Here is a 27,559-nt window from a genome sequence, read left to right as displayed (position 1 = left end):
TCTGCACTTGGTTGACAAGTCTTGCTTTAAATGTACAATAACTGCATTTCTTGCTGCTAACACTGCTACCTGCAGACGCATTAGCCACCACGTGATTCCATTCCATCAAGGGCAATTGTTGGATTTAATTACTTTCTGAGACTTCCTCAAGGGGGCTCTCGGTCTGCTGTACCATTCAGTCTGATGGGAACATTTCAGATGGTTGTTGGCTTGAAGATAGTTGATTGTTGAATCTCAATCCCAGGTCATCAAATGGTAAATGGATGGTAAATGGACCTGTGCTTGTATAGTGCCTTTCTAGTCTTCCCACCAACTTAAAATGCTTTTACACTACGTACCACATTCACCCTTTCGCACACATTCACTTAGTGATGGCAAAGCCCATTGAACAGAAACTAACTCATTCATACCATTCAACCTTCCGATTAGTGGACACCCGCTCTACCTCTAAGCCACAGCTGCCCCAGACAGACAATACAGATGCTTTGGGACCCTGGGAATGAGACTCAACAATCAACTATCTTCAAGCCTTTAACTCAAAGAATCTTTCTAGGCTCTGATTGGTTGTTTTCGTTCAGGCCCGATATAATCACAGATTATCTGTCTCATGTTCTACTGTCAGGATGTAGTGAGTTTCAGCAAATTAGACAAAACATTTTCTAAAAATTACCTGCTGCAGCTTTAATGTACCTCATTTCAAATATTTGTTTCAGCCAGTAAACCTTCTTCATCAGAACTGACACTGAAGACTTGCAGTGTCAACGTAGCCTGACCCATCGCGAGGCCTTCTTCGTTATAAGGTGTGTAAGAAAACTTAAAAAATATACACAGTATGCCTATAGCTCAGCATTTTTTTTTATTACTGTGAAGAAAACTAAATGAAATTGTTATTTTTAAAGTTTAGATTATTTAAGGTCTAAACTTTGATGATGTGAACACAAGCTTTATTCAAAGAGCCTTTACTAAATGATAAACAGCCTCGTCCTGCATTAGAAAACAACCAAAGAGCTAATAGAACAACGAATGCAATTTTCCAGCTTGGGATCAATAAAGTATATCTATCTATCTATGAGAAGAAACACCAAATCTGTCAAAAAAGTATTGATTGTTAAAATGTATTAATAAAATACATAATACAGACAGCCATCAACCTGCCAGGAAAATGAGCCTGCATGGCTAAATCTGGCACATTTGCATTGTGAACCTAAATCCTCATGTTGACTAATGTGTAACATCCCTTTATAAATGAATACTTTAAACTTCAGAATTGTATGAAAAGTTGCTAAACATATCAGGAAAACTTTGAATATCCACAAGAAATAATCTGCTCAAAATTCAAACTTCCTGCAGTTCTTGTGTTCACTGTTTGTGTTTATTGTACCGTTTATCAGTTGTTCTCTACTGTTGTTATATTATTAATATGAAATATCCATTAAATATGTCAGTTTACTCAATGATAGAGAGGGGCTCCTTTAAGGAAAAAAGAACCATTCATTTAAGGTTCCTAATATATTCTATAAATTTGTTCTTATACTTACTTATGCTCCTTTGACACCTCCCTGTCACAGCATGGGATCAATAAAAGGTATTCTTTTCTTAAATTACAGCTATTCTGAGAAATGGAAATTGAGCCTCTTTTTTTAACTTGAAACAAACTAACAAATGTGTTGTTGATGTTATTTGCAGTAAAAATGGAGATTCACTTATAAATAAAACCACAGAGCTTACGTTGTACATTTGGCCAATGATTTCTACCATGCATCTCATGAGATTACGCAAGGGTCGCCATTGGCTCCAAATCTTAGGTATGACTGCCCCACTGTGGAAAACAATTGAATTGCATCACAACATGAAAAGTGTGAGCTGAGGACTGAAATTATCTGTCAGACAATGTCATTACCCTTCAACTTTGAATACCTATTTCATAAAAGATAAGTATAAAGCTCAGGATTCTAAACAAAGTGTTTTTTATTGTTAGAAAATAAAGAGTTAAAAACTACAGTATACGTACAAAAACACTGAGTAGAAGTCAGAACTGTAACAGCCTGATAAACAGGAGTGTCATTAGAATAAGAAAAACCAAAAAAGGAATGTTGTAACACTGACGATGGAACCTGATCACTCTTTACAAACAAATCGTGTTTGAACAGAGGAATCATGAATCTAGATGCTGCTGCATTCGACAGGAACTTTGAAAGTAATAAACTGATAGTCACTGGCGTAAATAATGTCATCAAGTTCTACTTAACACTGTTTCTGATACTACAACAGTACTGACAGTTAAGCATCACTTTGCACGCACAGGACAGTAGTCTACAGGTGGTGAACTCTTGGTGAAAAAAGGCAAAAAACACTTAAAGTGTACGTAATTTTCTAATTCTGCCATTTCCATCAGCATTTTCTAATGCGATACTTCGCAATGCACTTTAAAATAACCTGATGGAAACACTGATACAAAATAATCTCAACTCAAGGTTCACTTACTATCTTGTATGCAGCTTTTAACCACAGGTCACAACATCCTGCAAACATCAGCGTTCTGTGAACACCAAAAACCCTCACACAGCGTGCACTGCCAAAAGGTTACTGAAAAGTTACCACCTCCCTCCATATACAACCCCGTTATCATGTGATTGAAGTTTCGTATCTGGGAGGACAACGAGGAAACAATAAGATTCACTGATTTGCATGAAAGTTCTAGATGTGATTGTTAAGATGTGATCATTAAAAAAGTGTGCATGGGATAATTTATTCATATATAATTATTGGATGGGGCCCTGTGCCTTTATTGTGCAGAAATGTGACCAATAATTGCATATCAAATCACACTCTCTGTACCATATTGAATTGTATAGCATCATATTCTTCTGCATCATATTGTATTGTGTTAAATCAAATGGCACTGCATCAGAATAGGGGTGAACAGGGTTCCCACTCTTTTTCACAAATCATTTCCCAAGAGTTCTTCTTGACAAAACAGGACAGCACTTGCATACAAACTGTCCTATAAGCTGCGGTTTCAAGCTAATTGACTGAGAATTTCACTCACAGCTCTGGAAAAATAGACTTGATATGAAAAAGATCGCTGCAACTCACTTCAACTTTGCAGCTGGTGAACCTGTGCAAAAGTTGTCAACACACCAACAATCCAGTTTCAAACTACATATACACCTCGGTTATGCAGGCGATCTTAGTGAGGGGCTCAGTTCCAGGATCCTTTGCAGGATATTTGGTCATTTTAACCAATGCTTGCATGACTGGAAAACTTGTCTTTAAATTCCAGACTCTCTGGGACACGTGGGAACCCTGGGTGAATCGTATCACGCTGGCAGTTGCTTCATGTCTTCGTAATATAACGGATCCTTGGCAATACATATAGCGGTGATGGAGCTCCCTACTGTGATAACCTGAGATACAGTTAAAAGCCAATATGTGTACCTTGAGGTGAGATTATTCTGTGACATTAAACAGCGTGTTGTACTGAAAGTGTAGTGTCAGGCAGGCAGCCACTACGGTTCACACTCCTTGGATACAGAAATGCAAAAGCAACAGTTTGACCAACGTCAAAGGTCACTTTTCATTACATTTGAGTTAAGTCAGTTCCATAAACACTCACTGGTGAAAAGATATTACCAATAAACATGTGGTATCTGCTGCCTGCGGGCTATCGCTAATTAGGGGATTAATCGTTGATGAAAAACCTGTAACATAAAGAAAAGTTATGAGATATATAGTATATGGTACTTATTCATTCACCAAAACAAAATGAAGGCCAAATGTTTACTGTCATTACTTTAAATCTAACCTTCCCAAAAACAAAAGAACAGGGCCAACCTAGACCACCAGCAGAGATTAAACGAAGTCACTGGTATCATCTATTAAATGCAAAGTGCTAAACATCGAACCTGCACTGTTGATGAGTGCAGCGGTTTCATGATTACATCAAAATGCAAGATACCTGATCAATTACCTCTCCTTTAATGATCTGAATAATCTGAAGATAACATTGTCCAAAGGCAGTTCAAGTCTGAGAGTGAACAATAAGCTCTCAAACAGCCGCGAAACAGTTCCTCGGGCGTAGAACCAGAGTGAGTGATAGGGCGGTCTGCTCATGTAGGATCCAGGAGTCCTCTCCCTTAGTGATCTCTGTTCTACTGGTCCTTTATGCTGAGCACTGGGTCCACCAGTTTATTGTGAACATGCATTAAACCTGAAAATGAAACCAAACAGACAAGTAATACATATACATAATTGCATAAATATGTATCACTTACACAGATATAATAGTAGTTTCTCTTGTGCATTCATTGTAAAAATCACATATTTAGTATCACAAAATCCTGTTTTGCTATCATGCAACAAACAAACAAAGGTTTTATTGGCACCACCTAGTTAAAACAAAGTGTGAAACTACTGTGGCATTATGGCCGTTGCCATGACACTTAGAAGGAGCCAGCAGAGGTGACATACTGCAAGTGGAGCTGCTCTCATTGGCTGCAGTTTCGACTCGTCCATAGCAGGAAACAATGGCAACAAATATCTGATCAGCACTGCCTAGTTTGACAGTTTGATCTGAGTTTGGCGCGTTGAGCTGGACGGACTCACTGAGAATGACCTGTCTATCACAAGGTAGCCACACCCTAAAGCATACCCTGCTTTATGGTCTATTTTACTCTAAATGGGACCATCAGTTACTAAATGAACATCATGCTGTATGGAAGAAGACTGAAACTACAGATTGAGACCATACACTCACTAGGAAACTCTTTACTGAGCTCATAAATCAAGAGAGAAGTAGAGTCATTCTCCATTACAGTGAACGGTATTGAGTTTTATTGCAGCCAATGGAGCTGCCCCCTGCTGGGCTTTTCATAGAATGCAGATTTTAGGACACTTTACAGACCCAGAAGTTATATATACTGTCAGTGGTAAAAACTATGCACTGAACTTGAAACTGGTTTACATACAGTAGGGTGTGGATTCAAATGTCATGATAACAGTTCAGTCCATTGTTTGTTGCTGTTAAATTATACTGCAACACACGAGAGTGTTTGGAAAATGTATGTCAGTGAACACTGCTCTCCAGACCACCCTCCACTGAGCAGAATAAGGGCCGCGCTGTTGCTGTTACCTTTAAAGTATTTGACTGTTTTGACTCGTAGCTCCAGGGTGGCATCTTCGTCACAAACAAAGATGGTGCGCGGGTGCTGCTGGAAGGCTGACACAGTCCACATGTGGTTCACTCCCTCCTCTATGGCTTTGTACAGAGCGAATGCTTTGTGTGCTCCTGTGATCAGAATCATCACCTGAGCAGAGAAACACAGTGTTAGACCCAACTGCCTGCTGGGAACCCAGGAAAGTAGGAACATTGAGACTTTGGCAATGTATATTCATTAAATAAAGTGTACAAACAGTACAGAATATCTTAACGTGGTTACATAAGATTAAGGCTGCTCAATTAATCGGAATTTGATCATGATTACGATTTTGGGGCCAAATGATCTCAAAACTAATAAAATCGGGGGAAACTTTTTTTTTTTCATTTTCTGTTGTGCAACGTTGTATAGAAAAATTCAGGGATGCAGCCCCTGAATTGGGACACAGCCACAGTCTGCGTATTTCCGTCCCTCCCCCACAGGCACTGCACATGAGTCAGTCAAGTTGTTTTCGTTGGAACAGGTAGCGCGGCCAGCTACACTTGTCTGAATGGAACATGACAGAAGGAGGATTACAGCGCAGCAATGTTTCTGAAGTTTAAAAAAATAATCGTTTGAATAATCGTGATTTTAATTTTGACCCAATTAATCGTGATTATGATTCTTTCTATAATCGAGCAGCCCTACATAAGATTATGTTTTTTGCAGGACAATGGAAGAATAAATGAACTGCCTTTCAATCTGACCTCCTTGGCATCCATGACAGTTCCTACGCCCACAGTCAGAGCCATGGTGGGAACCTTGGAGAGGTCATTGCCAAAGAATCGAGCATTGGCCACAATGGTGTCTTTAGCCAGGGTTTTCACTCTGGTCCTGGAAACAAGGCTGGAACCTGGCTCATTGAACGCAATGTGACCGTCAGGACCAATACCTACAGACAGACAATGAGAGAAGCAGACAGACACTAACCTTAGCTAACCTTAGCTTGCTTGCTCGCTAAAATACTGTATGAGTGGATATGTTAGTTAGCAAAAGTTGGCTTCCGCAATGTGATCCATGATACTAACTTAAGTATTATGACAAACAGTGCTGATTTCAGGCAACAATAAATGATGTAACGGTACAAAGCTAACAACTTCTTTCTACTAGCCAAGAGTGATCCAAGCCAGGGGCATCCAACTCGCTAACTGTAGCTAAGCTAAGCTGGGGTTAGCTGGCTGTGCGTTGGCTGTGCGGTGTGGGTCTGCCGCTGGTTGCTTCGTCGTGTTGGCTGATGGGGTGCTTTGTAAGTGGTGAGCTGCAGATAGTAAAGTTAATCTACATGCTTGCGCCTACGGACTGCGTACACTGACTGCAGTTCATTTAACGGCCACTGGTGTCATTAATAACATCGGTTTCCTGAAAGTTACACAGAACCTTTAAAATGCACGTGTCTGACCTCCTACAAACAGCTCGATTCCTCCAGCTTCTGCGATCTTCTGCTCGTAAGCCTGACACTCAGCCTCCAGGTCCTCCACGTTTCCATCCAGGATGTGAGCATTGGCCGGATCGATGTCGATGTGCTTGAAGAAGTTGTTCCACATGTAGGAGTGATAGCTCTCTGGATGAGCACGAGGCAGACCTGCAGAAAGAGAGAGGAACCCTTTTTACCAAGGAGCCACGAATACAGCCTTAGGAGCGAAGACAGGTGGTTTTTGTTCTATCTTGTAGGGGCCAGATTGTAGGGGCCTTGGACACGAAATAACCTGGGCCCGAAAATCATTGCACAGTCAAGTCTTGCTCCTAAGTGCCTGCAGTTGGCATTCTGTTTCCCTCTCCGTGTACAGGAGTACAATGTGGCAGTTGCTGTTGCTTCATTCTGGAAGGTCAGTCTATAACTCACCAACGTATTCATCCATGTTGAAGGTTTTCACATATTTAAATGAAATATCTCCACTTCTGTAGTATTCTATTAACTTCTGGTAACAGCCATATGGAGTACTCCCTAAAAGAAATGAGACACATTCATATAGATTCAGCTTATATTGATACAGAGACAAAGAGTTTGCCCACTAGCCCTAGCAGGGCAGTGTGTGTGGGCAGTGTGTGTGTGTGTGTGTGTGTGTGTGTGTGGGCAGTGTGTGTGGGCAGTGTGTGTGGGCAGTGTGTGTGTGGGCAGTGTGTGTGGGCAGTGTGTGTGTGTGTGGGCAGTGTGTGTGTGTGTGGGCAGTGTGTGTGTGTGTGTGTGTGGGCAGTGTTGTGTGTGTGGCAGTGTGTGTGTGTGTGTGGCAGTGTGTGTGGGCAGTGTGTGTGGGCAGTGTGTGTGTTGTGTGGGCAGTGTGTGTGTGTGGGGCAGTGTGTGTTGTGTGTGGGCAGTGTGTGTGTGTGGGCAGTGTGTGTGTGGCAGTGTGTGTGTGTGTGTGGGCAGTGTGTGTGTGGGCAGTGTGTGTGGGCGTGTGTGTGGGCGTGTGTGTGGCGTGTGTTGGGGTGTGTGTGTGTGTGTGGTGTGTGTGGGCAGTGTGTGTTGTGTGGGCAGTGTGTGTGTGTGTGTGTGTTGTGGGCAGTGTGTGTGGGCAGTGTGTGTGTGTGGGCAGTGTGTGTGTGTGTTGTGTGTGGGCAGTGTGTGTGTGGGCAGTGTGTGTGTGTGTGGGCAGTGTGTGTGTGTGTGTGTGTGGGCAGTGTGTGTGTGTGTGTGTGTGTGTGTGTGGGCAGTGTGTGTGTGGGCAGTGTGTGTGTGTGTGGTGTGTGTGTGTGTGTGTGTGTGGGCAGTGTGTGTGTGGGGCAGTGTGTGTGTGTGTGGGCAGTGTGTGTGGGCAGTGTGTGTGGGCAGTGTGTGTGTGTGTGGGCAGTGTGTGTGGGCAGTGTGTGTGTGTGTGTGTGTGTGTGTGGGCAGTGTGTGTGTGGGCAGTGTGTGTGTGTGTGTGTGTGTGCAGTGTGTGTGGGCAGTGTGTGTGTGGGCAGTGTGTGTGTGTGTGAGTGTGTGTGGGCAGTGTGTGTGTGGGCAGTGTGTGTGTGTGTGTGTGTGTGTGTGTGGGCAGTGTGTGTGTGGGCAGTGTGTGTGTGTGTGTGGGCAGTGTGTGTGTGGTGGGCAGTGTGTGTGGGCAGTGTGTGTGGGCAGTGTGTGTGGGCAGTTGTGTGTGTGTGTGGGCAGTGTGTGTGTGTGTGTGTGGGCAGTGTGTGTGGGGCAGTGTGTGTGGGCAGTGTGTGTGTGGGCAGTGTGTGTGTGTGTGGGCAGTGTGTGTGTGGGCAGTGTGTGTGTGGGCAGTGTGTGTGTGGGCAGTGTGTGTGTGGGCAGTGTGTGTGGGCAGTGTGTGTGTGTGTGGGCAGTGTGTGTGTGGGCAGTGTGTGTGTGGGCAGTGTGTGTGTGGGCAGTGTGTGTGTGTGTGTGTGTGTGGGGGCAGTGTGTGTGTGGGGTGCTCACCTGTGGGTAAACCCAGAGTGAAGTATCTCTCAGCACAGGGCTGGAACTGGATGATTCTGTTGCGGATATATTTGGCTGCCCACTCACTGGCCAGGTCATACTCATCCAGAATGACCAGCCTCATTGTATTGGCTAACGACATAAATAAGAAGAATGTAAGTTAATCAAAAGAACAGCTTTAAAAACACCAGATGTTTACTGGCGCCATGATATTCTGAAGGAGAAGCTGTATGAGGAAAACACCAAACTCCATTCAAACACTGCCAGCTGAATGTGTGCTTTGCTAGCCGATTATTAAAAACAATGCGTCACTTATTTAAAATACCGTCTCAAAAGTAGCTTTGCCTCAATAAGTACTCACTACTGAGGTACAAACAGATGGTAAGAGTTAACATTACCCATAAGAGGGTCCCTGCTAAATTGTAAGATTGTTCAATGGAGTTTGGCGAGACGGAAGCTAATGATAGCAAGCGAAGCAACGTGAACATTTACAGCATGTACATTTTACATTTACTGCCGTGAGTCAGTTAATGTCACTCTGCTCATCTGAAACTAGCAATTAGCTCAACAACGTGAAGTACACAATCGAACACTGAGGGTTTTTACCTGTTACAGTACGCTGTCTGTCAGACGAGAAGGTGTCGCAAGACGTCTGTTTGGTCATATGACCTGCCAACTACCGGTCAAGTGATTTCACCGCAGTATGTATGGAAGTCCGTTTGGGCCAAAATAATACAAATAATAATATGACTATGAAATATGTAAGATGTAAAGAAAGTTATTTCAGCATTCATATAGTAGGTCTTTTTGTGCATAACATCTCAAGGAACATTGTAGAACAAAAGTAAACACATACAATAAAAAAGCAAGTAGCTTACTACAAAATTACAGAAAAAATAAATTTCAAATAGAAAATAGAAAAACTTATAATAAAACATATGAAAGAATATTATAAAATGCACAATCTGTCTGTTCTTAAAATGGAAGAGATGTGCAGTTTGTGCAGGAATGTGCAAAATATTGTCCTAGAAATGTGCAAAAGTTCAAAGTATGAAGAATATGTGCAATGTAGATAATAGCTAATAAAAAATATTATATACATATATGTGGAGACTGTATCGTAATGTATAGTGTTAGGGACTTGTTTTTTGGCATTTCATTTTGATGACAGGATAGTAGACAGACAGGTAAGGCAGGGGGGAGAAGGGGAAGGATGTGCAGCAAAGGGCCTCAGGCCAGACTACAACCTGGGTCACTGTGACATTAGCAGGAGTGGCAAAAGTACACACATTCTTTACTCAAGTAGCAGTGCAGATATTTGTATAAAAAAGGACTCAGGTAGAAGTAGTGATTTAACTTTTTTACTCAAGTAAAAGAAAAAAAGGACAGTCTGAAATGTACTCTAAGTAAAAATGACTCTTGATTTCTCTGAAGGACATTTCTACTGTCTGTTTCTGTGTTATATCATCAACATATTTTATGTTGTTTTTGGCATGTTACATCTGTCATGAGTGACATGGAAAGCCTTGATGTTTGGAAGGTGTGCAAGGATCTGTCACTGTAAAGGGTTGACTTTGTAAGTGCGATATTTACTCTGAAGAATCGTCTGTATTTACCGCCATCATCAAATTATGACAAAATGTCTCACTTTCCATTATTTTATTATTAAGGGTTGAGAAATTGAAATGTTTTTTGTATGGAAGCCTATTTCCACTAATGTGACAAAGTCATTATAAGGATAAACAACAAAATATTGACTTAGTATATCAAAATGACTTAGTCTCTCTAACTTAGTGTCTCAAAATAATGAGTTTGTGATACTAGGTCAAAAAATGTATAAAGTTTCACATTATTTTAAGATACTATGTTAATATCTTGAGACTTTCCCATTATAATGACTTAGAGAATCCTTTTTTCTTGTCAAATTGGCAGAAATGGGCTTCCACAGTATGATGTTTTGTTGGGACAGAGATGTGAAGTTGGGTTGTATCAATTAAGCCACTCAGGTTCTTTCTGGCATGCTTGGCCTTTTCTCCAGCTGCCTGACTCTGACATCTAACATCTGTGTCACATCTCAACAGGGAGTGGCAAAAATAACATGGAGAAACACATCCAAAAACTACAGAGAGACAACCCCAAAAGGAAAATTTTACAATTATAATAAGAGGACGCCGGTTAAACTGCAACACCAAATTAGATGTATATACAGTGGGTACGGAAAGTATTCAGGGAGATGGGAGAAAGTTCCACAAAGTCAACTATCACTGCAGCCCTGCACCAGTCGGGGCTTTATGGCAGAGTGGCCCGACGGAAGCCTCTCCTCAGTGCAAGACATATGAAAGCCCGCATAGAGTTTGCCAAAAACACATGAAGGACTCCCAGAAATAAGATTCTCTGGTCTGATGAGACCAAGATTGAACTTTTTGGCGTTAATTCTAAGCGGTATGTGTGGAGAAAACCAGGCACTGCTCATCACCTGCCCAATACAATCCCAACAGTGAAACATGGCGGTGGCAGCATCAGGCTATGGGGATGTTTTTCAGCTGCAGGGACAGGACGACTGGTTGCAACTGAAGGAAAGATGAATGCAGCCAAGTACAGAGATATCCTGGAAGAAAACCTCTTCCAGAGTGCTCAGGACCTCAGACTGGGCCGAAGGTTCACCTTCCAACAAGACAATAACCCTAAGCACACGGCTAAAATAACAAAGGAGTGGCTTCGGAACAACTCTGTGAACATTCTTGACTGGCCCAGCCAGAGCCCTGACCTAAACCCAATTGAGCATCTCTGGAGAGATCTGAAAATGGCTGTCCACCAACGTTCACCATCCAACCTGACAGAACTGGAGAGGATCTGCAAGGAAGAATGGCAGAGGATCCCCAAATCCAGGTGTGAAAAACTTGTTGCATCATTCCCAAGAAGACTCATGGCTGTAGTAGCTCAAAAGGGTGCTTCTACTCAATACTGAGCAAAGGGTCTGAATACTTATGACCATGTGATATTTCAGGTTTTTCTTTTTTAATAAATTTGCAAAAATTTCTACATTTCTGTTTTTTTCTGTCAAGATGGGGTGCTGAGTGTACATTAATGAGAAATAAAATGAACTTTTTTGATTTTAGCAAATGGCTGCAATGAAACAAAGAGTGAAAAATTTAAAGGGGTCTGAATACTTTCCGTACCCACTGTACTTCACTGTTTCTGACAATGAGGAAATGATGTATATGCGATGGTGACACACAAAAAACACATAGGTGGCTGACGGCTGTGGCTCAGAGGAAGAGTGGGTCGTCTACTAATCAAAAGGTTGTTGGTTCGAGCCCCAGCTCCTCCCGCTGCAGGTCGAAGTGTCCCTGAGCAAGATACTGAACCCCAAATTGCAAATTGCTGTGCATCAGTGTGTGAGTGTGTATGAATGAGTTAGTTTCTGTTCGATGGACTTTGCCATCATTGAGTGAATGTGTGTGAAAGGGTGAATGTGGCACGTAGTGTAAAAGCGCTTTGAGTGGTCGGAAGACTAGAAAGGCACTATACAAGTACAGGTCCATTTACCATAAGTATGTTAGAGATAGCTGCAGGTAACATGATATGGTGGCCAACATTTAAAAAAAAGTTTTAATATTCTATCCCTCCTTTCCCTTACAACCGACTCAAGAACCCCAGTTTGAAAACCACTGGTTTAGGCTACAGTACATGTTGTTACTGGCCTCCCCCTTTAAGGAAGGTGGCCTTGTGGGCAACCTGTGTGTGAGGTAGTCTTGCGGTTTTGTCATGTCATGCAAAGATGTTTCTCCCAGTGTTTGAGGACCAGCAAGTAGCTGCAGCCACAGTGAAGAGCATACTGTGTGAGGCATTACGTGTGTAAATAAGCTCAGGTTGCAGAATAATAGTTGCTGAAAGTTATTCTAGCTATTCTTCTATGACTACTTTAGATAATCTTCTACACTGAGGACTTTAAATGCAGGGTTTTTACTTGTAATGGATTATCTCTGTACTGTCATTGCTACTTTTAAGGTATCTGCTTTCGCCACTGCTGATGAGTGTCCTGTTTTATCTACAGAATGTGGTTAACTAGCAACATTGTCAGCAGATCATTGACCTGTATTCCCCTTCCTTTCTATCAGAGGAAATGATTTTGAGATCTCCCGACAGTCAGTGGATCCTGGCTGGTGGCTTGAAGATAGTCATTCCCAGAGTCTGCATTTGACAACCTGGGATCTTTGTAAATACCATTGAGGAGCCAGATGAACCTGATTTTGGTACTACTGTCAGGATATAGTGAAGGTTTCAGCAAATATAACAAGTTATTTTTTAGAAAACTTACCTACTGCAGCTTTAATCTTCCAACCTTTTTAAATATGGGAACATCAAATCCAGCAGACAGTTCAAACTCATTAATCTAAACAATAATCTGTTTATGTTGTACATAAAAAGCCTTCTGCAAAGCAGAAAAAATATGCACATACGCAACGTAGCTGTTTAAAATTTAATCTTGTAACATACTCCTTAAGACATAAGTTGTACAATACAATTTAAATGTATTCAATGTGTAAGAGTCAGTTGGTTTCTGTCTGGGATGCGGAGTGGAATTGTTAAGGAGGTAGAAGAGTGAAGGTAAAACTTGTTCCATATTCTGCAGCAGAATATAATGATGATGGTCCCAGGTTGTCACTGGAGACAGAAAGCTGGATGCACCAGGTATGAGACTGTTAAAATGTCCACTTTATTCTTTCTTCTTGTAGTCCTCCAAGTGGGCCAGGATCCATCCGGATGGTCCCAGGATGGCCAGGGAGAACATGCCCAGTCCAATGGCAGTTTCCTGAACAAGAGACAGAGAGGATTCAGTCAGCCAATCAGCATCTGTCAAACGCTGCATTTACCCTGAAGTCAATGCTCCTATTTGGATTTTTATGGGAGTCCTGTTCAAATTCTCCCATGCAGAGAGTTTACTTGGGCAGCCCACTCAAAACATTCATATTTCTTCTTCAGTGTCATTCAGCCAGGTTTGTGGTCCCATCAGTCTTTTCTGTCATAGTAGAGTAGCTACACCTTTGGCTACAGTTTTATCTAGTAACATACACACGTCATTGGATACAGAGTGGAAACAGAGGATTTTACCTACAGCTGAGCTAGGGCTGTCCCAAATACTGCTGTTTTTTTTACCTTCAATGCTTCAATGACAATAACCCAGGAATATTTGAAGCTCCGACAGGGATGGGCAACCCCGGTCAGTTAAGTTCATATAACAGAAAATATATGCTCTGAGGGGATTGATGAAATATGTATGCATGTAGGCGTGTGTGGAGGCGGCTTGTTGTTAATGACGTAGGCTATAAAAATAATCAAACAAAGTGGTACCGAATGCTTTACCTGCTTGTAAAATAATCACTGTCCCTGTGTTTTGTTTTTTTACACCATCAGTGATGGATTAAGTTCAACCACAGTGAATGTGCAGTGTAGGTTACAGTTTGTCAGTGAGTTAAGGCTGCAGCGTCCCAAGACCAAAGTAAAGCTCCTGTGTGTCTGTGTATGTGCATGTAGAACATGTGACAGGCCACCGCAAATAAATGGTAAACATTGCTTTGATTGGGAGCCAAAATGCATTCATTTTATTTTACCTTCATTTAAGCAGATAACTGAGAGTTCTCATTTACAATGATGACCTGGCCAAGAGGCAGCAGCAAAAAAACAACAACACTGTTTTGAATACAAAGTGATGAGTTTTACCAACGTTAATCATCTCAACTACCCTAAAACTAACAGAGACCCTTTATACGACCACTGCTTATACGCTACCACTGATTCAAACTAATGGTCTAGAGCAGAGGTCTACAGCAACGTGGTGCCAGAGGGCCCTTGGTACCCCGTGGGTAGCCTGTGAACGGCCCCCAGAGCATGTTCTGTACAACTACATTACTGATATGTTTTTACCAAATAAAACAGTATACTAAGCCTTTACTACATGTTCTTACATGCGTCCCCATTCTACCCTTCTGAATTTGGGGTTCATTTTTCCGAGAAACAAACAGCTTTGGGTTGGATGCCTGAAAATAGCTGATTGTTGAGACTCATTCCCAAACTGTCTGTATTTCAGAATCACTGTACACTCTCTCAGCTCTGACTGGTTGTGTTCAGGCCTGTACCATCAGGAGTACTAGCAGCCAGAGCAACCTGACTGTCTCACAGATGACCTGTCTCACGTTCTACCGTCAGGATACAGGGAACGTTTCAGTGAATATAACACAATGGGTAAATAAAGTAACGTTAATATAAAGATTTACTGACTTGGAGTTTTCCTTCGTGTACTTTAACTGTCCCTGAAAATGGCGTTATTACAGTGACGTTATTATTATTATTATTATTATTATTATTATTATTAGTAGTAGTAGTAGTAGTAGTGTGTTAGTATACACATTATTAACCGGACAGAGGGCGGATAGATATTATTGCTAACGCTGGCTAACTCAATGGGTTAGCTTTTGCGTAACTTTCTGATGGAAGCGGAAGTATTATTCTGAAAATATTTAGCGACGAATTAAAATACTGTGGCGGACATACAGCGGTGTACAGTCAGCCACTCCGGTTGTACACGCTGGCTTTAATAAGTAATAACGCGTTGAACACTGCCCGCTGGTTTGACCTCGTCAGCCAAGGGCAGCTAACAGCTAATGGCTGCTAGCTAGCCGTCCACTTATGTTAGCATGAGCCCAGTGTGGCTGTAGTGGAATAACAGCGGACTTACAACGGGCCCGATCTTCTCCTTGGCCGGTCTGGTGTAGACACTAGCCCGCTGGGAGACGGTGTGTCCCCGCAGGGCAGGGACAGCACGGCCGGCGATGGTCCTCAGGAGCAGCGGCATGTTGCTGTGCGGTATAATAGCGGGAGATGTAACTCGGCTGATCAGCTGCTGATGGTGTGAACAGGAAATGGATGCAATGTCACTTCTCTTCTTCTCCTCACCCGAGATCAGCAGCCAGTCGCACAGTGCCACCTACTGGAGGTTGATGCACATTGAAAGTAAATTTACTTAAGAACAGAAACATTTTGATGTACTTGTACTTTACTTTGACATTTTAGTATGCATTTTACGTCAACTTATTCTTTTACTCCACTACATTTTAGAGGAAAGTCCTATATTTTTACAGCACTACATATATTTGACAAATATATTATTATCAGAGGTTCAGTGTGTAACATTTAGAGGATCTATTGGCAGGAACTATGTTCTCATTAGTGTGTAATTACCTCTAAATAAGACTTGTTGTGTTTTCCATGGAGGCCTCCATGTTGAACCGTCATGTTTCTACAGTAGCCCAGAAGAGACAAACCAAACACAGACTCCATGTTTTTCTCACGCTTCATGGCCATCGTAGTTTCTCCTTCACACTTGGAACAGGGAGGGTGAGGCGAGGGCGTTTATATCTGCAACTAACCAGTTAATGCCACTAAATCCTACACACTGGTCCTTTAAAGATCCACTCAAGAGATGGTGGAGGTATTACAGCTGTGTCTGGTTGAACAGAAGGTCTGTCTCTGTCCTGTCAGTGGCAAAAACAACAACTGTTAGTGGACGACTGGCGTATTTGTTTCCAAGGACTAGCTATTCAGCATTAGCATCCTGTTTTACAACTATTTTCTTGTGTACCTCTGTGAATTAAAGGTTTATTTTCACCAAAGTAGCAGTGGTGATTGTTGGAATGACTAACAAAGACAACTTTGGTGAGTTTTATTTTGTTTCTGTCTAGTTTGAGGTGTGTTTTACGGAAGCCCTAAAGGGCCATGTATTCATCCATTTTATTTCCTCCGTTTTCCCGTGATAACGAGTTAATTATCTCGAGATAACGAAACTGTGTTTTCCCGAGATAACGATATAATTAATTTGTGATCGAGATAATGACTGTGATATGATAACTGCGGTCAAGCCAGTTACTCCGATCTCTGTGGTCAAATCAGCGTATTCAATTCCGGTTTTCAAAATAAATGTATTAAGAACAGTAAGCTATAATTCGAACCTACATTTTACATAAACTATGTTACATTAAAACGTTTCTTGCGCCCATGATGAATAAAAAACATACCTTATATCAAGCATTTCTACTGCACCAATGTGGAGAAATGCCAAACCAAAAGTTCCACATTTGTATCTCCAAGTGGCATACAGTAAAAGCAGGTACAAATATGGAATTTTATTGTTGAATTTCTCCAAATTGGTGCAGTAAAAAGGCTTGATATTAAGTATACTTGTAGTCTTAGATGTGTAGAAGTCAAATATACCATCCATAACCAGGAATTATTGAGCAAAGTGTTTTTACAGTAGCTCAAATATGGTCAAATATTGAATCTAGAGATATAAATATAGGACTTTTATTATTGAATTTCTCCAAATTGGTGCAGTAAAAATGCTTGATATTAGGTATACTTGTATTCTTATATGTGTATAAGTCAAATATACCATCCATAGCCAGGAATTGTTTGAGGTTTGAATTATAGCTTACTGTTCTTAATACCTTTATTTTGAAAACCGGAAGTGAATACGCTGTAAATTTAAGTGTGGCTGATTTGACCACGGAGATCGGAGTAACGGCTTGACCGCAGTTATCATATCACAGTCATTATCTTGAGATCTCGAATGAATTAACTCGTTATCACGGGAAAACGGAGGAAATAAAATCTATGAATGCATGGCCCTTTAGGGCTTCCGTAGTGTTAAACCATTATCTCCTAAAAAAGTGCCCACTGTTTTGGCCTGAGATACTGGTGCTCTAGTGCAACATCTAGTGGCAAGTGAATTCCACACAGTGAATCTGGGGCCGGTGCCAGTTGATAATCCAGTGTTGGTTGTACCTGCAGTGTGTACCCTCTGTGAAGTAAATATGCTCTTCAGCCTCAGCATTACAAACCTGTACTCAACTTCAGCTTTGTAATATCAAAGCTTACCGGCCAGAGCCCAACCTGCAAGCAACTCCACGTGAGTGCTAATCCTCTCGTGTGCAGCCCTGCTGCCCATGTATGCAGACTGCCTCCTGCTAATTGGGGACAGGGGAGCAGTGGAATGCATTAATCCCCCCCCACTCTCCACAACAATACCCCACAGCCTTTAGTTAGACGAAGAATTTTGCACTCTCTACATCTCTTTTGTTCAGATTTTGTATTTTCTTATTACCCCTCTGTTTTTCCTTCCAAGGCCATTCGTGAGAAGATTCAATTAAGGGTCGCTTTTGTTTGTCTCTTTCTAACACCTCGGAAGATGGGGATTGACTCTGGAGTCAATGTTTCAGATGATGTCTCACCTTACGGCGGACAGAGTGCTTTTACGCAACTGGAGCACAACATAGTGGCTGCATACCTTATTACTGCAGGTAAGACATAGAAGAGCACCGATGGCATTATAAATAGATGAACATGGTATATAATGAATAATGTGAGTATTGAGTTGTTTCAGTGTGATTTATAGAACTGTAGAACCTTGAGTCAAAGGAATGTCAAGGGCCTGAATGCAAAACAACACGTCTCCCAGCTGATGAATAATGAGCTGGCAGTAAAGAATAATATCAGTACACACAGCAGTGATTGTAAGTGATTTTTAGTTTTAACTACTCTTGTTCTGCCGCAGGTTGTCTTTCCAAAACAGGCTGCCTAGCCAACAGCTTTTCCCAAAAATGTCATAATTGCTGCATGGATTATTTTCTCTGGCAACATTCATGAAGTGTTAAGTTCTTGTAATGTGCAGAAATCACAACAGAAAGGGAGGTGGTCAAAGGATGCAACCACTATCCTGCCTGTGGTTGTAGGATTGGGCTACTAAAACAGTTGGTTAATGGTTCAGGAAAGATGCTGCCTGAGGTTAAATTTTAAATAAAGTAACCACATCCTGTTTTGTATTTCAAGTCACCAAACGACTTTAAAAATGTAGCCAAGACCATCATGATTCCCTAACCCTAAATTACTTTAACATAACCATGAAACTGGCAAAACTCGAGTGGGTATTGTAGGAAAACCAAATACAGTGAACGGCAGATTCATTCAGTATACTGTAACTTTTATAAAGAAAGCAAGAATGATATTTTCTTGGCTCTGATTGGTTGTTTTCATACAGGCCCGGTGGATTCTTACAAATGCCATTAGGAGCACAAGGAGCAGCCAGAGGAACCTGATTTTTTCACAGATTATATGAAAGTAGTACACGTACTACTGTCAGGGTATTGGGAGATTTTCAGCAAAGATGACAAAAAAGTTATGTTTATAAAAGTTACCCACTGCAGCTTTAAAGGTTTTATTTAGTATCTAGTATTAAAAACAATCATTCAGAAGGCATTATGTTTTTTTTTTCAAATGTACTTACCATTGCAAATTAATACTACATAAATTTAATTATCTGGACAAAGGGTGATAGCTAGGGATGAGCAAGTACACCATTATCTGTATCTGTTTAACTAACGAACGGGCAGTGGGCTAAACTACCTTGGAAGTTGTTCATTTAAGTCTGAAACTGATATGGGCTGATCAGAAGTTGCTATACTTATGCGAAAACTATTGACAGAATTTAGCTTCAGAACAATATTTTATTTACAGACTGTTTTAAATTAAATTTGATAGATTTCCGAGTGCCGAAATTGACATTCCCAAATTGACATTTTACTCGTTTGGTATTTGAACTTGAAAAAGTTCCTTATCTGTACTGGATACTCACTGAAGCCGAGTACTCGCTCAACCCTAGTTGTAGAACTGTTGTTGCCTTGTATAACTGCATACAGTATATGTATACATATGTTTGTTTATTATACATGCATTCAAGTCCTATCACACAAGCTGTCAAGTACAGAATTCTTGGATTACACTGACAGTTCCATAGGCACTGATGTTAAAGGTGTGGTTCATCCAATCCGTCAATAGTTTTGGTCATTTTATGTCTCCATTCCAACATAATCGACTTGCATGGATTTTCCAGTGCTCAAAGAATAAAAAAGGAAAAAAAATAAAACATTTAATTAATTACTTTATACTAGAGAAAAACTCCCTATAGTAATGTCGATGCTGACTCTGGAGAGAGGTGTTGCTGTATGATGTCAGTTGGTGGAGCAGTAGCTCTCTGTTAGCATTTTTAAATGAGTTTCGAACGGTGAAACATGGACAAGGAACTGGATGGTAAAGGAAACAAATAAATAGGCGGGCTTAGACTTACCAAGGCCATTAATGCTGAAAAAAAAATGAGTCCATTGTTCTCCTTTGTAAAGCAGTTCTGATAGCATTATGTAACTTACCCGGGATTTGGCACTGTAGCCTGTCTGTTACCTACAGTATGATCTGATGAGCCAATATATTTCCATTTGTTTCTGAAGCCATCATTTTGCATTTCTCTCATGGCAACTTTATTGAAAAGGTGAAACATAAAGCAGGATTAAAAAAGATGTTAGCCGTGGGTTTCAGTTTGATTTGTTCCTCTGAGTCAGTCTAAAAACGTCCCTGTACCGGTTCCAAAAGCTTTTCTATCATGACCCCCTTCGGAAGCCAAAACAATAAAGGCTTCTTCATATTTTGGACTAGACTGATTTTTTGTTTGAGAGACAAAGAACAGCACAACACACAATACCCCCCATCCCAGACAGCCATACAGAATAACACAAAAAAGGAAGAAGAAAAACAATTAAATAATTGAATAAGATTAAATAATGATCATAACAACAAAGAAAAAAATATAAATAATAAAAAAATGAAAGAGAGAGAAATAATAAAACTGACATGTTTTTAGATGAGCTTTACCAGTTGCTTTTTCCACTGATCATTTTGCTTTCTGAATAACTCTACGGAGCCCATCACAGAACTTGTTTGTTTACATTGCCAAAATGGAGTGGACTAATCATAGAAGGAAAAGTACAGTGGGACTAACTCTGTCTCAGCAATTATTACAATGCAGTGCAGAAAATAAGAAGGGCTGAGGGAGTACTCGGCTGAAATGGGTATCCAAGTCATGACCCGCCCTATTCTGGCTCTGATTGTCGAGTAGTGGTTGGCGTCATTGGTTGTTTTGGTGAGGTTTATTTATTTATATCATAAAGGGATACAAAACGGTGTGTTTCTGTGCTTCAAATCTCCTCTGACTGACTGACTTCTGGCCTGGTGCCACAATGCGGATGTAGTGTGAAATTTGATCCAGAATCTGCATGCAGTATTTTATTTTGAAAATTGTTTTGAAACCTTGGTCTGTAAATAGTTCTCGTATTGAGACTGTCACCTCTTGTCGATGATAGTTATAGTCTTTACATTTAAACTGAACTAGTGCAGTGCCCGTAGGAAGTATGTATTGCTATAGAAAATGGGAGGTTAAGTAGCTTTTTCATGGATGGCCAAATGAGGTTGTGTTTGAAGGTGGGACATCAGGGACATTTAGGTTTGTTGTGAAATGTGTAGATTGTTAACTATTGTGTTTTCATATAATTTGTCTTTTAGCAAGGACACTGTAGGGAGTTGAACCCCATTCCACTAATGTGAAAGTACCACACCTCATGGTCAGCGCATATAAATTCTGAAAGAAGAAAGTGAACTACATCTGAAATGGGATGAAACCTGGCAGCATAAACAGACTAACTTGTAGCATAGCCTAGTAAATGAACTGGGGCAGGACATATTATTTAGCCCTGTAATATAGGAGAGAGAGAGAGAGAGAGAGAGAGAGAGAGAGAGAGAGAGAGAGCAATGGCAGTAAGGGTTTCCACATCAAAAATTGTTTTGAAACTACCAAAATAGTGTGAACGGATAAGCCGACAGACAGTCTGATAACTGCACAGGTCTCTCACTCAACCTTATAAAGAGAAATGTCCCACAAAGCAACGTTACAGGACCAAACAACAGTAACGTAGTAACTGTAACTGTCTTTGGAAATTTATGAGGAAAATAAATACCACAGCTATCCAGGATGTTTGGGCTCTGCAGTGATTGGCTCTGGTGCGCACGTGGCTACGGTGGCTGTCGTTGACAATGCTAGCGGACTTCGGAAATAATTTATGAAATAATAATTTATTAACGGTATCTTTATAGTCCAAACAAAGCCGACGTTGCACACCCTTAAACCACACAGCAGCCATGTTGAAACTCTCAGGTCAGTCTGATCCTGATCTGCAGAGATATTTGAACCACACACACACACACACACACACACACACACATACATACAGAGACAGACAGAGATTTCTTGCTTTATAGATAGATAGATACAGTCTCTTTCTCTGAGCCATCAGAGGAAACGCAGCTTAAAGCATTTGTCTATTCTTTACCCCTCAGTGACTTTTGTATAGAATCAATAAAGGGTTAATGGTTTGACTTTTACCTGCCACGCTGTGATACTGCTTCATGTCTTACCTCCAGGTGTCATTAGTTTAGCGAGCAACATTGTGGTGCTGCTGATGTTTGTGAAGTTTAAGGAGCTCCGCACTGCCACCAACTTCATCATAATCAACCTGGCTTTCACTGACATCGGAGTGGCTGGTATCGGCTATCCCTTGTCAGCTGCCTCGGACATCCATGGCAGCTGGAAATTTGGTTACACAGGTTGTCAGGTGGGTGGTATGTAAGCGTTTTCATACGTATGTTATTTCACTGACAGAACAACCTGTCACAATCTATATTGTTTTTAAATATTTAAAAAAAACATTTTTTTAAATTTTCAAATTTAAAGTTAAGATCAGGGGCAGTGTATCTTTATATATTTAGTATATATTTTATATTTGGTTTTTGTTTTGGATTTGACAATTAAATATTCATTATCTGGATGCTCAAAAGGACCTGTCCTATGTCGTTATGCATGGTTTAGACAATTATTAAGAAGACCCAGTCAAGAGTTACACCAGCCCTGTAGTTCTCCATGTTTTCTAAAACCGCTGAAAATGTCACTCTAACTAACGTGACACATTCTGAGCTGGCCATGAGCCTGAACCTGTGAGCGGGCTGACGCATGTTCATGTGCTGCAGCAGGGCGCGTGTTGGATTCTTATGCAGATTATGGGTTTTCTTCTCAGTCCTTGTTATTGCACAGTGATACTGAGCCATGTGATATTAATCTACAGTACTGATCAGGGGGAAACTCAGAACCAAATGTTTTAACTAGGCAGTAGATGTTTCCTATACAGTCACCCAACTATTATGTTTGATTTGTGAAAAACACCATTTTTGTGTTACATGGTTGTGGTTCTTAACCGTTTTAATTAATTAAAACTTAATGGACCCCTTTTCTTTAATTTAGTAAATTGATGACCCCTGAGTAAGAGGAACATTTTATGGCTGTTTCATGATATTCACTGTACACTGTACAACCCAACCCAAACAGTGAACTCCATAACTGCAGGAAGGATTCATTTTGAGAAGATTATTTCCTGTTTGAGGAACTTTTATACATTTATCAGATTTGTTTTATCATTTATAAACAATCGTATGAACTTACTAGCCATCTTTTTTTTAAATAAATTGAGTGTTACTTGTCCCTGATGCATGGGCATTGTTGTATTACATGATAATTTACTTTACATTTACATTTCTTCACAGAAGTAAACCAAATGCTGAGATATAGGCCTACTGTGTATATATGTTTTCTTACACGCCTCAAAATCAAGAAGCCCTCACGACCCCTATTTAGTCAAACTGTTGCCCCTCAGTGAGTCAGGTAGTACTGATGTCAGCTTTCTCTAAAACTAAAAGGACAATACAAGAATTGTATCCATTCACAGAAAATCACACTTACTTTACTGCTGACCATAGGCACCTGAGACTTGTTCGTATTAGGTCTTCCATTGTACTGAATTTGTTAGTGTATAATCACCTGAATATAGTAATTGTTGTTTTGTTACCTTAGAATGAGCTGTTTTTATCTGCAGACGCCAATCCACCATGTTGAACTGCCATGTTTCTACAATCATCCTGTGTGGGGAGGCCTGGTGTACCTCCTTTGAGCTCCTGGCTGCTATATAAATGTATAGACAAAACACCATAACATTTTGGGTGGAACACAAACCAATAAAGTGCTAAATAAAGGTTGTAAACCAAACATGAAGCCTTTTTCAGTTTTGTTTTGTTTTACTAACTTTATGTCACACATATGCAACTAGTTTTAACTACAGAAGCTCAAGGCAACATCAAGAACTATTATCATTGCAGTAAAATCTTCTGCTAAAAAAGTTTACATTTCTGTGCCTTTGTCTCCAGATCTATGCAGCTCTCAACATTTTCTTTGGCATGGCCAGTATCGGCCTGCTGACCGTGGTGGCCATCGACCGCTACCTAACCATCTGCAGACCAGACATAGGTATCTATTTACTGCTCTCCTGATCTCCATACACACATCATTTTCACTTTTTAAAATCCACATACCATAAACATTTTTATATAAACTCACTGATACAGAAAAAAGCTATGCTAGCATGTAGAACTAAACTGACTAAAGTATACAGTTTCCACTTTTAACCTATGACAAGGACTTTTAACCGGTTATGAAACAGTCCCCATTAAATACTGATGCCTCTATAAGGTTTCATAATATTATATAATACATTTTTATTTGTTAATGCATTAACATATAAGCAGCTTTTTAATGTGGTATATGACTGAGGTGGAGCTAGTTTTACTACTTTACTGTATATACTGTTGTAATTTATAACAATGAATTGTATTTCATAAACTGATCATGATTTATATGTAAAATCTTGACATGATAGTGGTACAGTGTTTTTTTTATGAAATCTAAGGAAATAAAGTAGCACAGACTGGAAGTATACAAATGAAATACAAATACTTCCAAAGTGCACTGAAGTGAAGTGCTTGAGTAAATGTAATTGGTTACTTTTCACCTCTGAGTAAAAACTTTTTTTGGGTAGCGTAATGATCCTTTGTGTCATGTTAATGATTTTTTTCTGGTCATGTGTTGTATGCAGTTAACCTAACAAGAATATATTGGAATGAAACCAATGTCTCCACACATGATAAAAAGTTCACTGACTTTCCTGACCTTCATGATGAATATGTGCATGTCTCTCCAGGGCAGAAGATGACGGTGCGCTCATACAACCTTCTTATTCTGGCAGCATGGCTGAATGCTGTATTCTGGTCCTCCATGCCTGTAGTGGGCTGGGCTGGTTATGCCCCTGACCCCACTGGAGCTACATGCACCATCAACTGGAGACAGAATGATGCGTGAGTTATCAATGGACTGGACAGCTATTATCTTAACTCCCTCCATTTATTGCTGTATTCCCTGTTGTCAGTCCTGGTCTGGATGTGCTGTCCACTGAGAGCTCCCAGTTACAGCACTATTGGCTACCACGACAAGTCCCTCCCTAGCAGCCAGTTTTTACAGGAAATACGTAAATATGCAGAAGCTGATTACGTTTCACCTTGACCTGAGTCGATACAATATCACAGAACCAAATATCGCGATACGATATTTTTCTATATCTTCTTACACCCATATCTTTATATAAGATAAAACATAATCCAGTATATATTTGCCTGAGCAGACACTATAACTAACTCTGCTTTTTCTCCAGCTCCTTCATCTCTTACACTATGGCAGTGATTGCTGTGAACTTTGTGGTGCCTCTGTCTGTCATGTTTTACTGCTACTACAACGTGTCCGTCACTGTGAAGAGATACAAATCACGCAACTGCTTGGACAGCATCAACATCGACTGGTCAGATCAGATGGATGTCACCAAGGTGAAAACTGAGCCAGAGACATTTTCAGCCTCACTCTTCTTTCTTCTACTCAGCTGTCATTGGTTTTGTTAAGCTTTGGGGTAGGCCATCAATTTAATGATTAGACAAAGTTGTCCCATTGACTATTAGTCAAGTTAGTGTGCTTTTAACCATTTTCTTCCAGTCACTAAAAGCACATTCATGGCTGTTTGTAAAATGTTCTGTGTGGTACCTGTTTGTAGCTAAGCTTGTGGCTGTGTTGTAGTTTAGCTGGTGGCTCAGAGAGGCTAACTGTCTGGTGTGTGTGTGTGTGTGTGTGTGTGTGTGGGTCCGAACCACTGCACAAAAATTAGGAAAATACTAAGTAGAGGGTAAGCAAAAGCTAGCTCCTGGGGAGGTGCGCATCTGATTATATGGCATTAATACTCATATACACATAATGCCAAGTAGGCCTAAATGGTAGACCTGTTGGCAGTAGACGTAAGAGGTTCTGGGGGATTTTAAACAGTCAAAGGTGTGTTGAATACTCCTTAAAGGTCCAGTGTGTAGGATTTAGTGGCATACAGTGGTGAAGTTGCAGATTGCAACTAACTGAACACCACTCGTGTCTGTATGCAATGACCTAAAACCGGGCGGTGAACTGTGTAGGGGAAAACACGGTGGTCGCGAAAAACGCGAAAGTTTGGTTGGTCCGTTCGGGGCTACTGTAGAAACATGGTGGTTTAACATGGAAAGTGACCCGCTCCCTCTATAGATAAAAACAGCTCATTCTAAGCTACCAAAAACACAATGATTCTTATTTTCAGAATTTTTGATACCTATGAATATTATATTCCATTTCTGCCAATAGATCCTCCTACATGTTACACACTGGACTTTTTATGTGGAAATAAAAAGCCTTTTCCTCATGGTTTTCACCTTAATGTTTGTCTCCTTAATTTAATTCCCTCTGTACAAATATTCTTGTCCATATAATATGAAAGCTGTGTTGCTGTGTTTGTGGCCGGCAGATGTCCATGGTGATGATTGTCATGTTCCTGGTGGCCTGGTCTCCGTACTCTATAGTGTGTCTCTGGGCTTCATTTGGCGACCCCAAGACCATCCCTGCTCCCATGGCTATCATTGCTCCACTTTTTGCCAAGTCCTCCACCTTTTACAACCCCTGCATTTATGTTGTTGCCAACAAAAAGTGAGTGTTGAGTGGGGTATTTTAATGTTTTAATGCAGTACTTTATTTGAACGCATCATCCACTACAACATTTAAATAACACATACACATAAATTGTCCTTTCCTGCAGGTTCAGAAGAGCCATCATAGGGATGATCCGATGTCAAACTAGGCAGCGAATCACCATCAACACCCAGGTTCCCATGACAACCTCCCAACAACCTCTCACCCAGTGAGATGAAATTACAGTATCTCATTGTATTACTAAACGCTGGCATTAAAAGCATGTATAGAAGATTGCTAGGATGAAATAACATGAATCACTGTCAGTGTTCTTCTTTCTACTGTAGCCATTGTTCTGTTGAATATCCCAATGCACTGTGGTGTTTACTGTGTAAATTCCACTTGCTGTGCCGTTGTAGTCTTTATTTGTCTGCCGGTAACATCAATAACAAACTGACAATGAAAATGTGTAGTGTATGGATTGCATTCTTCAACTGAATCATATTCTGTGCAAGAAAGAAACTAAAATGGCAAACAAGAAGACAAACATCCATTATTCCTTGCTCCATGCTTTACAGCAGCTAAAATATTTCCCCCATTCATGACAACTGTACAGGGGGAATTTATGTAACTCAACTGCTGAAATTACATTAACAACAAAGGTCCTCAGCCATAAATGAACGGGGGCCTCCTTATCCTTCATCTGTCATCAGCACAAGCCTTCAGGCATTCGCTGTGCTTGCGAGGGTCAGTGCAGCTCGACAGATGTATGAGCAGATGTCAAAGCAGGACTGTAACAAAAAGAGGAAACAAAAGAACGCCTACACAATAAAGGAGGAGGCCTATAATGTGAGCATGACCTAAGCAGTTCCTAACAGTAGTCTGGCCAAAAATGTAAAACTGGGGTCATCAAATTAAAATCATTCATCCACCTTTCCTGGGAGCATGAAAGGGGTTAGCAAATTCCAAGGCAAACTTACATTATATGATATCTTGGGTCCAATATTGACATTTTGACCATAGTGCATACAAAATTGAAAGAGTTCTTTCTTTGGAGAGTGATCACGTGCTTGTCGAACATGATACTGTGAAATACTTTGTTAAAATGTGTAAGAGTTATAATAATACTATATATAACTTTTTCTGGTGTAGCAGCTC

The 27,559-nt window shown here is 40.6% G+C and overlaps 3 protein-coding genes and 1 long non-coding RNA gene across 4 annotated transcripts in view; 2 read left to right on the top strand and 2 right to left on the bottom strand.

Annotated features, from left to right (window-relative positions):
• The window catches only part of LOC127354591 (uncharacterized), a 235,707-nt gene that overhangs the window by 132,866 nt on the left and 75,282 nt on the right, over nucleotides 1-27,559 (top strand). The gene's annotated exons all lie outside the window — the stretch shown is intronic.
• Nucleotides 1,951-9,294, bottom strand: LOC127354322 (glucosamine-6-phosphate isomerase 2). The gene is made up of 7 exons (XM_051384172.1): nucleotides 9,163-9,294; nucleotides 8,557-8,688; nucleotides 7,039-7,140; nucleotides 6,595-6,777; nucleotides 5,903-6,087; nucleotides 5,132-5,306; nucleotides 1,951-4,210 (listed from the first exon to the last, which is right to left on the bottom strand). Exons 1-7 carry the CDS (start codon nucleotides 9,218-9,220, stop codon nucleotides 4,152-4,154), a joined length of 894 nt encoding a protein of 297 aa, XP_051240132.1. The 5' UTR covers nucleotides 9,221-9,294; the 3' UTR covers nucleotides 1,951-4,151.
• LOC127354464 (cytochrome c oxidase subunit 8A, mitochondrial) lies at nucleotides 13,026-15,519 on the bottom strand. The gene is made up of 2 exons (XM_051384382.1): nucleotides 15,296-15,519; nucleotides 13,026-13,372 (listed from the first exon to the last, which is right to left on the bottom strand). Exons 1-2 carry the CDS (start codon nucleotides 15,410-15,412, stop codon nucleotides 13,277-13,279), a joined length of 213 nt encoding a protein of 70 aa, XP_051240342.1. The 5' UTR covers nucleotides 15,413-15,519; the 3' UTR covers nucleotides 13,026-13,276.
• rrh (retinal pigment epithelium-derived rhodopsin homolog) lies at nucleotides 17,586-26,867 on the top strand. Its single transcript, XM_051384141.1, has 7 exons — nucleotides 17,586-17,912; nucleotides 21,916-22,106; nucleotides 23,746-23,845; nucleotides 24,576-24,729; nucleotides 25,083-25,251; nucleotides 26,241-26,419; nucleotides 26,529-26,867. Exons 1-7 carry the CDS (start codon nucleotides 17,801-17,803, stop codon nucleotides 26,632-26,634), a joined length of 1,011 nt encoding a protein of 336 aa, XP_051240101.1. The 5' UTR covers nucleotides 17,586-17,800; the 3' UTR covers nucleotides 26,635-26,867.

This window comes from Dicentrarchus labrax, unplaced genomic scaffold (assembly GCF_905237075.1).
Source record: "Dicentrarchus labrax unplaced genomic scaffold, dlabrax2021, whole genome shotgun sequence".
Classification (NCBI taxonomy): Eukaryota; Metazoa; Chordata; class Actinopteri; family Moronidae; genus Dicentrarchus; species Dicentrarchus labrax.
Note: the sequence above shows the minus strand (reverse complement) of the source record. Positions and strands in the feature narration are given on the sequence as shown.